Below are 13,903 nucleotides of genomic sequence, written 5' to 3' on the forward strand. Positions count from 1 at the left end.
GCTGGGAAGTGTCCAAAGATTAAGTAAGGGCAGAAGGAAAGAAGAAGAAAACACACATTTCTGTCCAAGATATATTCCTCAATTAATGGGAAGATCTCACTACCACATAAATCCAGTGCTAAAGAAAGAAATTAAATTTTTGAAATCTTCAAGTAAAATTACTAATAAAACATAATGCTTAAACTCTTGGGTAGAAAAGGCAGATTATCCTCTGAAGCACTGACAGTAGGGGTGGGTCCCTGTGATAAGTAAATTATTCCTTATTTAAGTTTGAAAAAGTAAATTTAAGCTGAGGAAATAGACATTTGAACCAAATGGATCCAGCTTTTAAAAAAACACATAGTTTAATTGATACTTTGCAATACAAAAATAAGCATCCACAGAACGTTTATTTACTGTTTAAATTACTCCATATTTTCATATACCATGAACAAAAAATATTTTACCCCACACACAGTAAGAGCAAACAAGTGCAATGTTTGAAACATTAAAATTCATAATCAAATCTGTACAACAGATAAATAAACTTATACCTCTAATAGCTGGTAACAAATCAAAACAAAACCAAAAACAAATTGCCCAAGGTCACTGGTTTACTTCTACTTATGGTTATACATTTCAAACAACTTGAATCTTTACTATACTGCACAAGTTTAGAGTGATATTTTTAAAAAAATAGGGAGTAATAGGAAATACCAAAATGGTTATAAAGACCTTTCCAAACATTGGAAATAATATATACAAAAATTAATTAGTTGGTGGGAAGCATATTCAGTGGATCCACAGGGTAACTGGTATTACATGGGTATTACACTGGTATAGCTTAAGGAAAGGTAACAGGTCAATGTTTGGATTGGAAAGAAAATTTGGCCTTTTTATAAAAAGAAGTAACAACATCAACGACAAAATCCTGTCATGGAGTGTTAAACAACTGAGACAAAGTGTACAAAGATTTAGGGTTGTATACTTGAAAACCACAGTTAGGAAGAAAAATCATGTCAGAAACATAACATCAGAACATGAACATATATAAATTAAAGACATACTGTTTATCATTCCACATCATTGCACATATAAGAAAACAATACTTCAGTCATTCGAATAAGAAAGTTTTCAATGAAGTAAGAAGTTCCATGATGAATATAGGTGTAGACAATCTTACTACCACAAATTCAGTAAATATCAAAACACTCAGTGGTGTCACTAATCTAATTAAATTATGTTTTTTACTGGAAAGCTAATTATTTCCCTGCCTTCATGTATGTTAACTTAAAGTCATTTATAAATGGAAATATAGATCCAGTAGAAAAGACTTTTCACATGCAATCCTATACAATGCACTCTGCTTCATCAGTTTTTTTCAGTATTTCACACTGGCTATGTACATTTCCAATATATACAACCACACATGTTCAACAGATGTCAGTGAGCTGTCCTCTTGCCACACGTTTTTATTTACATTATACGTTTATATCTCCAGATAGATGCTATTCTCCTCTAGGTAGACAATAAGTTAGCCTAAAGAGTTTGTTATTTAGGATTTTAGGAACCTAATGCCTTGATTTATCTTGAATAGATGATAAGATGAGGAGTCCACAAAAGAATGCAGCTATACATGCCAACCTTTTCAACAGAGATGAGTTATCTTTAGGAATAATAATCTGTGCAAGATCATTAGTGATCTGAGAAATTTCGTGTGCCACACAAACAAATATAAAAGTGCTGACAATGATGTTGAGCATAGGGTTTCCGGGTATGAGTACCAAGATACCCCTTGTGTCTGCTGCCAGCCATATGTGATATTGGCAAATAAATAGCTGGAAGGAAAAATATTTCAAGTTAGATATGTTCAGAGGGTCCTTGAATATATCACAGGTTTTCCTAATTTAAACATCTGAATCATAATTATGTTAGAAGGCTTTCCAAAACCAATTATGTTTCACTATTGGCCCTAAAAAGACTACTGCAGTTAACTCTCTAGAACTCCTACTTGCTGAAGCACTGCTTCAAAATCCCCAGGAAATGAACCATAGGAATCTTCTAACTTTAATTTGCTTGATGTAGAAGACAGCTGACAATGATGTACGGACTCTTGTATTCAACTTCAAATACAGAATTATTACGTGTGAGTATATATATGTGTGCTGCATATGTATGTGTGAACATATTTATGTATGTGTATATGTAAGTGGAAAATGGCATAGTGTTTAAGATGTTCTCATGTTTGCTTTGCATTCGAATGTTTCTAAAGCATATTTCAACTTCTATGTGAGTGTACATATTAGGGGATACCACTACTACTTTTGGTTGTGATTACAAATGTGGTTCTTTCATACATTGTTTCAAAGTATTGAAGAGTAGGAAAATACTTAAGCTACTTCAACAAATAGGACTATGAAATTTCTATATATTTAATAGAAATGCCAAATTGTAAATTCATTTGATTAAAGTTACTAAAACCTCTCATGTTCAAAATACCAAGGGGCTTGCAAAATAAACATTATTAAGTCATTCATAATCAATAATTTTAAATTCTATAGGATTTCTTAAGTGAGACTGAAAAAATAATAGGACATTCATTCAAGGACTCAGATTAATCTTCCCTATTTTAAGGACAACTTAATGTTATACTCTAAAATATCTTTTATGATTACAATATGAATTCTATTTTAATTCTATTTCAAATAAAACTCAGAACAGTCAGAATGTATTTCAAAACCTACTTCAGAATGATTTTGTAGATAATTTCATATTAGGTATTACACATAAAATGTAGTAAGCTTTAAAATTTTCCCAAAACTTCCAATCATAAGAGTGAATTTTATTATGATAAGCATCAATGAACTAAATTCCAGTAATATAATATTTAATTATGGATGAACAAATCAAAATCCTCTGATTTCATTTATGTCTATTTACAAATTTCATTTATATCTATTTCATTTTTTTCTCTCCTGATCTCAGCATCTTGGTTACACTTAAAAACTTAATAATATAAAAAAATTTGAAAGTCATCTACGTCTAGTCATTTAAATAAAGCTTTAAAAACATTTTGCAATACTCCTGTTGAAAAATCTGAGTTTCTTCCCTATGATTCCATAAAAAACATAGCTTTAGTTTAAAAAAAAAGTATGTCAGACTTACACACTCATATACACGTTCACATACACACATGCATATAAAATTTGGCTGTGTAAGATAGACCAAAATATTAATGTACCTACCTCTAATGAAATTCTCCCAAACCAAGCAAAAAATGAACTGTAAACTGAACGGGCATATCCAGGGATATTCCTTATTAGGATGAAGGCGAGAATCTAAAGACAAACCATAAAGGAAAATATTAATCATCTGCTTATTATAAGCATTTTACTTTCGAGTGATAATTCTAATCTTTATATTTTTAAACTTGATACACAGACACAATGTGTTTTTTTTCAAAAGATAAAGTATTATGTTATTTTTGATCTAGAATCTACCCAAACTAGATTTCTCAGCATGTGGTCTGTATACTGCAAACAAATGCAGGTTTTTACATAGCACATGGCTGAACAGTTTTATTTTATGTATATTAGAAAAACTACAGACTCACTTTGAAGCCCTTTGTGTAGAAAGAAATGATATATTCATGTAGCAAAATTAATAAAACCCCATGACAACTTTGCTTCTTCCATAAAGTACCTGCTTTGTTGGGAGCCACCCACCCCCTTCTTTTTGCTTTCTTCAAAACTCCTTCCACTGACAGTTATGTAAATGTGGGGGAAAAAGTAACTAAGGCAAGATGAGTATGTGAATGGTAGTGACTGGGAGAAGAGGGATAAGACTCAGGAATGCGTATGTTAGTGTTCTTCTGGGTGCAGTCACTCTCTCCCTTAGCGCTCCTTATATTGTTCTGCGTTGGTGCACTGTGAGTAGTAACATCCCCCTTCCTTTCAAGTCGTTACAGAAATAACATCATATATAATATGCAAAGTGTTACTAGTAAGCACTACAGTTGTTTACAGAAGTCATAAAAATGCTGTATGAATACAGCGTAATGTTTAAAATGTCATTATCAGTTGTGTTTGGAGAATCTATCACATACTTGGTTCTACTGACTATACAGAGGCTTAAGAGGAGTAAAATAGTTTCTTCATTGAAAAGAACTTAAGAAGGTCCTCCAGAAATTCTCCCTGTTCCTACTTGCTGGGCTACTCATTTTTTAGAACTCGGCTTAGATACTACTTTCCGTAAGAACTCTGCTCTGATATCAACATGGGTTAGGAGGAAATCCCATGTGTTTCCAAAGTGCCCTGTATTTGACCATCACCACACTAATCACAATGCCCTACGATTACCCGCAACCAGAGGTATCTCAGCAAAATGTAAACCTGATTTTTGAGTTGGCCCTAGCCTGTGCCCACCTCCCAGTCACCACCACACACTTCTCTAGACCTTGGCTCTCTGAGCTCCTGGCCCAGTGGCCTTCTTTAAGTTCCTTGAATGTGAATAGGCTCCTTTTTACTACAGGGCCTAAGTTCTTGCTGCCTGCTTGCAGCTCTCCATTCACAGCTTAATTTTTTCAGGGAAATCATTTTGAACCCTGACTATCCTCACCCCATTTCTAACTGGGTTATATTCACTTATTATCTTCCCTTGTAGCATCACGCACTTCTGTTTATATTTATATGGTGTTTACATGATTACTATCTCTAACAGAAGAATGCAAGCTCTGTGAGGGTAGGAACCATGTCTGATTTAGTCACCACTGAATCCCCCAGCATAATATTTAGGACACAGTGGGTATCAAATATTTGTTAAATGAATTTTAGAATTTGTCAAATGAAGGAATGCTTACTGATTCATATCTCAAACTGTAAGCTCTGTGAGGGCAGACGCTATATGTACTTCTTATATGTAGCATGGTACTTAATACGTAATAGATCATTAATAACTATAATTAAGTAAATAAATGGAGAAATTTGAATAAATAAAAACCAAACAGGAGAGAAAAAAAATTAACATCTTCTAGTGCCCAGTAAGCAACAAATACTGATTGTTTCCATACATTTAATAAAACAACCCTTTAAAAGAGATCTTAATATCTCTGGTACAGTAGAGAAGGGTAGCACTTAGGAAGATTAAGTAATATACCTACATTTTATAGAGTTTGATCTCAAGTCTCTCTGCCTCTAAAGACCATGTTATTATCATGAATTAAGAAAAATTTCTCTAAATAATTACCTGTACCACAGAAACAGATGGATGGAGTTCATTGCACTCTGCTTTATTTTTACAACTGCTAGCCCAAATGGAATAAGTCTAAAATAAAAAATATATGGAACAGTTCACAAAAGTAGTTATGTCTTAAAGGGGCAGCACTCTCAGAATTTTTTAAATAGATTTTTACTTATATTATTATACTTCATTATGTTATTAAAAGGCTTCAGTAAAAACTGCACAGTTCTGCTCATCACTCATTTGGTGTGTTCAGCTGCCCAAATCTAGAAAGCAGAGAGAGAGGAGCACACATAGGCCTGTGCTTTTCTGGAAATAGTGATCATAAGGCAGGGATGGCTCTTCCCGTCAAACACTTCACATTATATTTTTTCCCCAAACTTAGTACAACTTTTAAAATTCCTATTTCACTGAGATCTCAGTTATTCTTCATATTTAACATATGTATTTTTTCTTTAGCATTTATATTCAATTAGAAAAATAAGGATTAAAAGAATTTCCAAAGTAAAGATTTTATTTATTAAAAATAAACTATTAAAAATAAACAATTAAATCCCTGTCTCTTAAAGTTAATTTTCTACACCATTTAGGATTTTGGAAATTAGAAGAATATACTTTAAAACTTACCAAGAAAGAAACTACTGAAATAAACAACAGAAAATTTGAAACTTTGTTTGAAAAAAGAGGTTCACCCTTTCCTTCAGAAAGTATTTGACGCTTCTGTAAAGCCAGATAAATGAAAGCAAACAACATTCCATGGAAGACTACCTAAAAAATAAGGAGACAAAATCTGTTTTAAATAGCTACTTTTCAGTAAATAGCAAAAATATTTGGTAAACGAGGACAATATGTATAAAAGTATGTTAAAAGCTTATAGGTCCAAAGTTTCTATGAACACCTTAAACTTCAAGAAATCAGTAGTAAAGAAATGAAGTAAAGCTAGTCATTGTTGGAAACTGCAATAGACAAGCAACATCTCCTGCAATGAGATGAGATAAGCTGATTCATTCTGAGCAGTCTCACCAACAAGTGAAGAAATAAAGACAATTAATAATGATAAAAGCTATTCTGAAGACACATGGTAAAATTTAAATGTACTCAACCAAAATAAATCACATTTCGTATCAGTATTTCCAATCAAATAAAGCAAACAACATAACATCACCAAGATTATGCTTTTAAAAAGAAGTAAATGCACATAAGAATGAAAAATATATATATATATATGGCGGACCAGAAAGCACATAAGCTTTCTTTTTTAAGCAAAGACTTAATATGAGCTATCATTTTATAGTAGACTGCTCTAATGAGAAAGTTGATCATTTAAAATTATTTTATGGCAAGGCTTTAGCAAAGCTTTTTATTCATATATATGGTTTTGAAATGCAACGTTCAATTAGAAAAATAAGGCAAAAAAGAATTTTTAAATTAAATATTTTATTTATTAAAAATAACTAGAAACTACATAGTCATTGGAAACCAGGAATGGCACAGAATAGACACTAAGAAAACATTTGCTGAATAAAAAAAGAAAAGACTAAAAGATGGAAGTTAAAGAGTAAAGAGGAGTAATTAGTATTTATTCAGTGTCTATTGTTTTCCAAATGCTGTGCCAGATGTTTTACATTTTCTTGGCCAACTGAATCTTAACCATCCTTCAAGATTAAATTCATGGAATCATCCATGACACTGCTCTCCTTTCTGTGCACACTTCTACTACAAAATCCAGACTACAGAGTTTAGCACCTAGTTATAAGTAGTAATCTTGAGTTTTAAACTAGATTTTTAAGGCTTGGAAGCCTGGTGGTATGTCTTCTTTCTCTAATATAACAACACCAACATCTATCTAGAGCATATATTGAGGCTCAATAAAAATTGTGTTTTTGGATATAAGAGATCATCTATAAGTCAAAATTATGACCCAAATAAAGGTCACTTTATAGACAGTATTTCTCCAGAATTTTCCTACATACACATGCATACCCTTTCTGTGCTATAAAAGTGGGAGGACAGGACTGCTTTGATTTACTACATCAACATGTTTCCTTATTCCAAAACAAATAAAAATAGATTAAAACCTTACAAATAATCTTTAAAAGTATAATCTGAAATAGCAAAAGATCACAAGGTAAATACATACGTAACGGTCTAACCTCCATCTGAACCACCATTCATATACATTCCCTTTCAGTTCAAAACACTTGGACAATGGCCAGAGAGAAAAGATCTTCTCAAATGCACCCTGAGAAGAGTATCCAGAAAATAAATTAAGATGGTACAAGTCAATACTTGCTTTGCAATTCTATTATAAATTGTAGTTTTCTAAAGTTAAGATTATATAAGGGTCATTCACAATTTAAAAATTCTATTTATTTCATTTGAAAATGTAATTTCATTTGAAATTCATTTGAAAATAAATTTATTGTCCTAATAGCTAATAAACAGGACTTAAAACATTTTTGTTAATTCACTTGCATTGCACATGAAAGGCTACTGAGACTGCAAAATTAAAAAAAAAAAACACAACAAGCTGGTAATTGGAAAATTATTCCATTTGAAGTTTTTCAACTAGTACACAAAACAGCTAATATTTTCTGATCAAAACACAAAAATACAAAAGACTTCAGCCAATATGGTGTCAATAACCTAAAGGATGATGGTTAAAGTTAAAACATAGTTTTTCCTTCTCTAAATGTCTTTAATAATCTATACTTAGCCATTTGAGTTAAAAGAATCCTCTGAATTAGTCACCTTACTCAATTAACCATACCCAAATGTCATTTCTAGCTTTTGAAACAAAGTTTACATTTTTACCCCAGTCAAGTTAGTGAATGTACTCTCTCATTAATGTGACAGCCTGGAAAATCTGGGAATGAAGGGGCAGAAGTCTTGGGTACATTCCTGCATATTAATGAAGTCTTACAAAAAAGAGAACAAAAACCTCAATTTCCATACTAACGAATGACGACAAACTCTATTAAGGAAACTCCATTATTAGATACAATGCCACAGCATAGAAAATGTAACATCACAATTTTTAAAAAGACTAATAAAAATCAAAGCAAAAATATTAATAGTAGTATATTTTAGGTAATACTGAATCCTTAGGTCAGAACTTTATTATTTTAGTAAAATGTAATATTCTCCATTTAAACACAGAATTTAAAATACTAATAGCTTATTAAAAATAGGTTCTATCAAAGTCTGCCTCCAAAAATTAAGGGTGATTCTTACCAAGAATTGCAATATAAAGTATATACCTATTATATTTCTGTATTTCATTTATCTATGTTAGAGATACATGGCCTTGTAGATCGTATCACATATATATGATGTACTTATAATTTAAAATTTTATTTCTGATTAAAATTTATTTTTTATATGATCAATAAGCAAGTATTTATTGAGTACCCACTTTGTGAAAGATACTGGACTATAGTGGGCAAATGTACTTTCTTGTCCAGTGGTCAACACTGATCCAAAGCTGGGGAAATCTTAATCTCTCTATTGAACTGCTGGTCTGCCTTTCTTTCTCTGCCTCAGATGCACCAGAGTGTTGGGAATTTTCATAAACAACTGTCAAGTAGTTGTGGCAATTACCTGGCTATTTCTTTTTATATTTGCCTATCATTTCATTATTTATTTCCTGCAACAAACCTTGAAAGTCAGGCAGAAATATAAATGCTTTATTTCTAAGTATGAAAATAAGTAGGAAAGCCTACAAAACAAACAAAAAACCAGCTTTATAGGATTACATACACACACAAACACAGCCAGGTACAATACAGACAGTGCTGGAGATGGGAGTATACTACAGAATATGTCACAACTACAGACATTCAAATTAAAATATTTTGTTTTAAATATCATGCTGCCCAAATAATATGTCTGCCTGATAGACTGACCAGCCAGCAACTGTTTGCCATCTTGTTAAAATAACTGAGAAAATCTCAACTATCATTATATGGGGAATAAAAGTTTCGAGATAAGAAAATGACCAAGTTTTATTAAACATACTATATATACAAACCCCTTTGCTCCTAAGTTGGTTTTATTAACTGCCAAAATTTTACTCTATGCAGTTGTGGAAAAAATCAAGCAACACTTTGATGCAATGAATAATGCACAAACCAAGTTGCAAATTCTGTCAAGAGAATTTTCATCTTCACTTATAGTGTCTTATAAGAGGCATTCAATAAAAGTCTGATTGATCAAAGTCAAGTAAAATGGATTTTGAACAATTGCCAGAGGAAGAGCTTTAAATTGCTCTTAACAACAAAAAACAGTGGTAACAAAAGTAGATAGGTCTCAAAAGAACTACACTGAGTAGTCAACTACAGAGTGACACTTTTATTACAGTCATTAAAAAATGAAGCTGAAAAAAAGCCCTCACTCTTCTCTCATACTTTAAGAGATTTGAACTTTAGAATAAAATAGAGCAAAATATAAACCAAAAAGACTGTACAAACCTGTGAATATGCCAAAAAACATATACATAATAGCAGGAAGGCTAGTTTCAACAGTAAGCCAAAATGCCAGAAACAATTCCCTAAGAGAGAAAAAATAATTTACTAAGAAATGTAAATTTACAATAGAAAACATTAAATCTATTTAACATCTTAATACTGTACATAGTTCTTAAAATAATTTAAGGCTGCCTACAGGATACAAAAAATATATCTAAGCAATATAAATTACAAGTAGGACACAAAGGAAGAGAAGGTAGAGGATCCTTACTAGGAATGAGGCTACAACATACACCTGATACCCTAAATACCTGCTGTTTATCTGCTGTACATATATTTGAAAATACTTCCTGGAGTCAATTATATCTATTCATTGAAAGTTACAACAAGATTTGGAACAATATGTTCAATGTAATTCTAACACTCATGTTGAATATGATAATATTAGGTAAACTTAGGTAATACTGCTTAAATATTAACATTCTAAGGCGGGAGCTTAAGAATTCCCAAATGACTAGAATTTAACCACAGAATGAATTTTAACATATGCATGTTTTAAGTTTTGTGCTCACATTTTTTATATATTATCATTGTATTAATATGCTAGGTTTGTGTTGAGGAATTAAACTATAGAGGGTGTCCAAAGACACTAATGGACTTTACTGAAAGCTGGAACTTAACTCTTCCCAGAAAAATTATTTGATACTATAATGGAAGGCAACAGAAAATATTTTTTGATACACAATATTTGGTTGAGTTAAGTTAAATACATTATTAAAAACAAAAAAATTTACTGTTCCCAAAAAGGGGAAGTTTTAATTTTAATGACATGACTTTGAGGGGAAGAAGCATTAAGATAAATAACTGTGACTTCACGTTGAACATTATTGGTACCTGGCTATGTGAAATTTGAAGATGATACCTTTTGGGCACTTAGTTTCCTTCTATGTGAAACAGGTTGATAAAAACTGCTTAAAGAGTTGACTAGAAGATAAATTATACTAGTTATTTTTGAACTTGTTTGGCATAAAAAGCCTTTGTGCAAATGAATGTTTACTCAAAATCTCAGTATGTGTAAGAAATCAAATAAAGCAGAGCTGCCAAGGCTGAAGCAGGATGTATGGCCCTGAGCTGTGTTTGGCTTTCCTCTCTTCTGCATCCATACAAAGACAGTTGGAAAACCGTTGTGTTACTATTATCTAAGGTGGCTTTGAAAAATGAAATTTAAAAGAGAGAAAACACACACAGTATAAATGCAAACTATTATTAACTGTTACACTAACTGAACTACTTAAATTATTTTTCTAAAATTTTACAGTTAAGAACAAAATTTCAAAATATCAATGCTATACATAATTTAAACTGTCAACATGCCTCAATAAAAAGAAAAGCCTTTAGCAACTAAAAAGAAATTTAATACACTGAAACAATAACATTAGTAAGAGAGCATATTTACCATTTGCTTTTTTTTGGATTATTTGTGGCCATAGTGCTAAAGTAACATATATGACCATGAACCACACAGTGACCAAGGGGACAAAATAGTAGAATTGATAAGGCCGATCCATTACTATACACAACACCACTACCAGGAAATTGAGACGAAATAAGACCTAATAAAAAGGAGAAAAAAATGGTTTTTATTCCAGGTAGACAAGAAAAGCAGACAGATTCTCTCTGACAGAGTATAAATGTTTACTTAAGACTAGACTAAGAACTGTACAAGAATATTCAACTAATACCTGAAATTACATTTGTCCTACAATCACTGTAAAGAGTTGAATATAAAATATTTATGCATCATTATATTAACTGAACTTCAGCAAAGCATCAGCCTGAGCTGTCCCTGGCTACAACTGCCGTCTTATTAAATGCAGGGAGAGAATCACAAACCTCCTTCCTAGGGCTACAGTTTATAAATAGAGATTAGATTAGCTCAACAAAAGAGTGTCCATTTCATCTGTTTGATGCTGATTTACCCCATTTGGTATTCAACTGAGAGTTGTAAAAGATACAAAATGATATAACTCGAATTAAAAAGTGTCTTAAAAAAGTATCTTTGGGTCTTTGTAACAGTCATCTTAAACAGTATGTCATTCAAAGAACAGAAAATTTGAGCAGATTAATATTAGAGCTATGTGACCTTAGGCAAATTATTTACCTCTCTGAGCCTCAGTGTCCTTATCTGTCAACTTAAAGATCAGAACTCAGGGTTGTAATGAGGGGTAAATAAAATAATGTTTACAAACTGCTTAGCACAAGGTAGAAACTTAGTATTAATCCTCTTCTTGGAGAAAGAAAACATAGCATATTCTAACAATCCCAGGTAACTATGTATTTCTCCAAAACTAACGTGCACCAGCAATGTTCTCCCCTGTGTACCAGTGCTTTTATTATACGTTCATCTAAATTATGTTTTCTCTTCCCTCAGTAATAAATTACTTATCTTGAATTATAATCAAAGAACAGAAACAACACAACTTGTGCTGTTTCATAAATTCAAATTATTCATGGCCTTAAAATGGCCATATTTATATTTTCTCAACAGTTAGGCACAAAAGCATGTTGAAGTGAAAGAAAAAAATAATGCATTCCTACCTGACATACTCTATGGATTCCAAAGTCTCCTTTGATCCAGAAGTATGAGAAATGCCCATATCCTGTCTGAAATAGATATGCAGCAACCAGAACCCGAATGTGCATGTACACAGGCAAAAACTGTTGACAAAAATACACAGGTAACACGTATGCTGGCACTAACTATCCCTAAATTATCACAACCAGTACATTTAACCAAGATAATGAAGCATCATTAACATTCAGCACTAGCTCAATGAAAATATTTATTCTCAAAAATTAGGCATTATAGCAGGGGTTAAAAAAACAGACTTTGGAATCAGAACTAGATTCAGATTCTGGTTCTGCCTCTTACTAGCTATTTTAAGTTTGAGTTTTCTAAACTGCAGAATGAGACTATCACCTCCTTTCTAAAGGGTCTTGTGAGGAATGAATGAGATAATAAATGTGAAGTACTTTGTACATTTCCTTCAATTAGAATATATAATATCCATAGTTATTAATCACCTATATATGCTGAATACATGGTCACTCTGGATTTCACATTTTCTCAATGAGGAGATAAAAAACAAAACAAAATCTCATAGTTTTTGACCCCCTTAAATATACAGAATTTAGACTTGCAAATAAAATTGTCACTGACTACTTACAAAACTTAACTATTTAGCAAACATACACATTTAAAAAACATATTCAAACACAATTCAGAAATAGTATTTCCCTCCCACTATTACTTAATAAAACAATTTTATTTTACACTCCTACATCAATGTTTCATCATGACCAAACCCTTAAAGTCACTTACCATGGTTTTTCAGAGCATCACATCTTCACTTCTGTCTAAGTTGAATGAAATTTATTTCTAATCTATATTTTATGGGAGTCACTGGAAATATTATTTCACTTACAAGTCCTCCTTCTCATAACCTCAGAACACTGTCATTGCACCTCTCCACCACCTACTTGTCCTTTACGTGTATATTCATGATTTCCACAACATAGCTAGTACTCTTGTTTTTTTAAAATGATCTTTAAAAGGCTTTAAAATATTCAGTGGTATCCAACCTTTGTAATAATTATAAGGCCATTCTTTCAGGAATAATTACTAAGTTGAAGTAAAAAATTTTTGGCTTCTTCTTTACAGACTCATTTGATCATTTCTGTAATTACCCAGTGTTAACATTGCTTATGGCCACTTGAGGTTAATGTGCCTTCCCCAAGTTATAGTTTGTAGGATAAAATAAAATAATTGAACAGACACCTTAAACAGATTTTACAAGGCCTTGAATATGTACATCTTTTGTATGTATCCTTGAATGCATTCTTGAACACATCTTTTTCTTTTCTGAGGGATAACATTTTTTCTGGAAGGAAAAAAACCCTGGATTGTAATAGGTCATACATTCAACATAGCTTCCACTCCAGCCAAACTGTTAGATTCTCTGTCTCCTAAACTGGTCCTTCACTTCTCCTTTATTTATCAGTTCATTCCACCCTGAAATGTTCCTCTCCTAACTGCATTTTCCTTATTCAAATCCTTTTCTTCCTTAGAGCCCTGTTCAAAATTTCCAATTTTTCACTCTCAGATGAAAGTCATTTCTCCTTCCTTGGAGTTCCTATAGCACCAACAATCTATATATAAG

General features: G+C 32.0%; 1 protein-coding gene across 1 annotated transcript in view; it reads right to left on the bottom strand.

The window, feature by feature from the left end:
- Positions 1-319: 319 nt before the first annotated feature.
- The window catches only part of CASD1 (CAS1 domain containing 1), a 42,919-nt gene continuing 29,335 nt past the window's right edge, over positions 320-13,903 (bottom strand). Inside the window, exons 11-18 of the mRNA XM_031454912.2 lie at positions 12,282-12,401; positions 11,140-11,296; positions 9,687-9,766; positions 7,358-7,459; positions 5,845-5,985; positions 5,224-5,301; positions 3,225-3,317; positions 320-1,817 (exon numbers count right to left, since the gene is read on the bottom strand). Of these exons, the coding sequence (XP_031310772.2) occupies positions 1,551-1,817; positions 3,225-3,317; positions 5,224-5,301; positions 5,845-5,985; positions 7,358-7,459; positions 9,687-9,766; positions 11,140-11,296; positions 12,282-12,401 (1,038 nt within the window). The 3' untranslated portion in view covers positions 320-1,550. The remainder of the gene's footprint in view (positions 1,818-3,224; positions 3,318-5,223; positions 5,302-5,844; positions 5,986-7,357; positions 7,460-9,686; positions 9,767-11,139; positions 11,297-12,281; positions 12,402-13,903) is intronic.

The sequence above is a fragment of the Camelus dromedarius genome, chromosome 7 (genome assembly GCF_036321535.1).
Source record: "Camelus dromedarius isolate mCamDro1 chromosome 7, mCamDro1.pat, whole genome shotgun sequence".
Lineage (NCBI taxonomy): Eukaryota > Metazoa > Chordata > Mammalia > Artiodactyla > Camelidae > Camelus > Camelus dromedarius.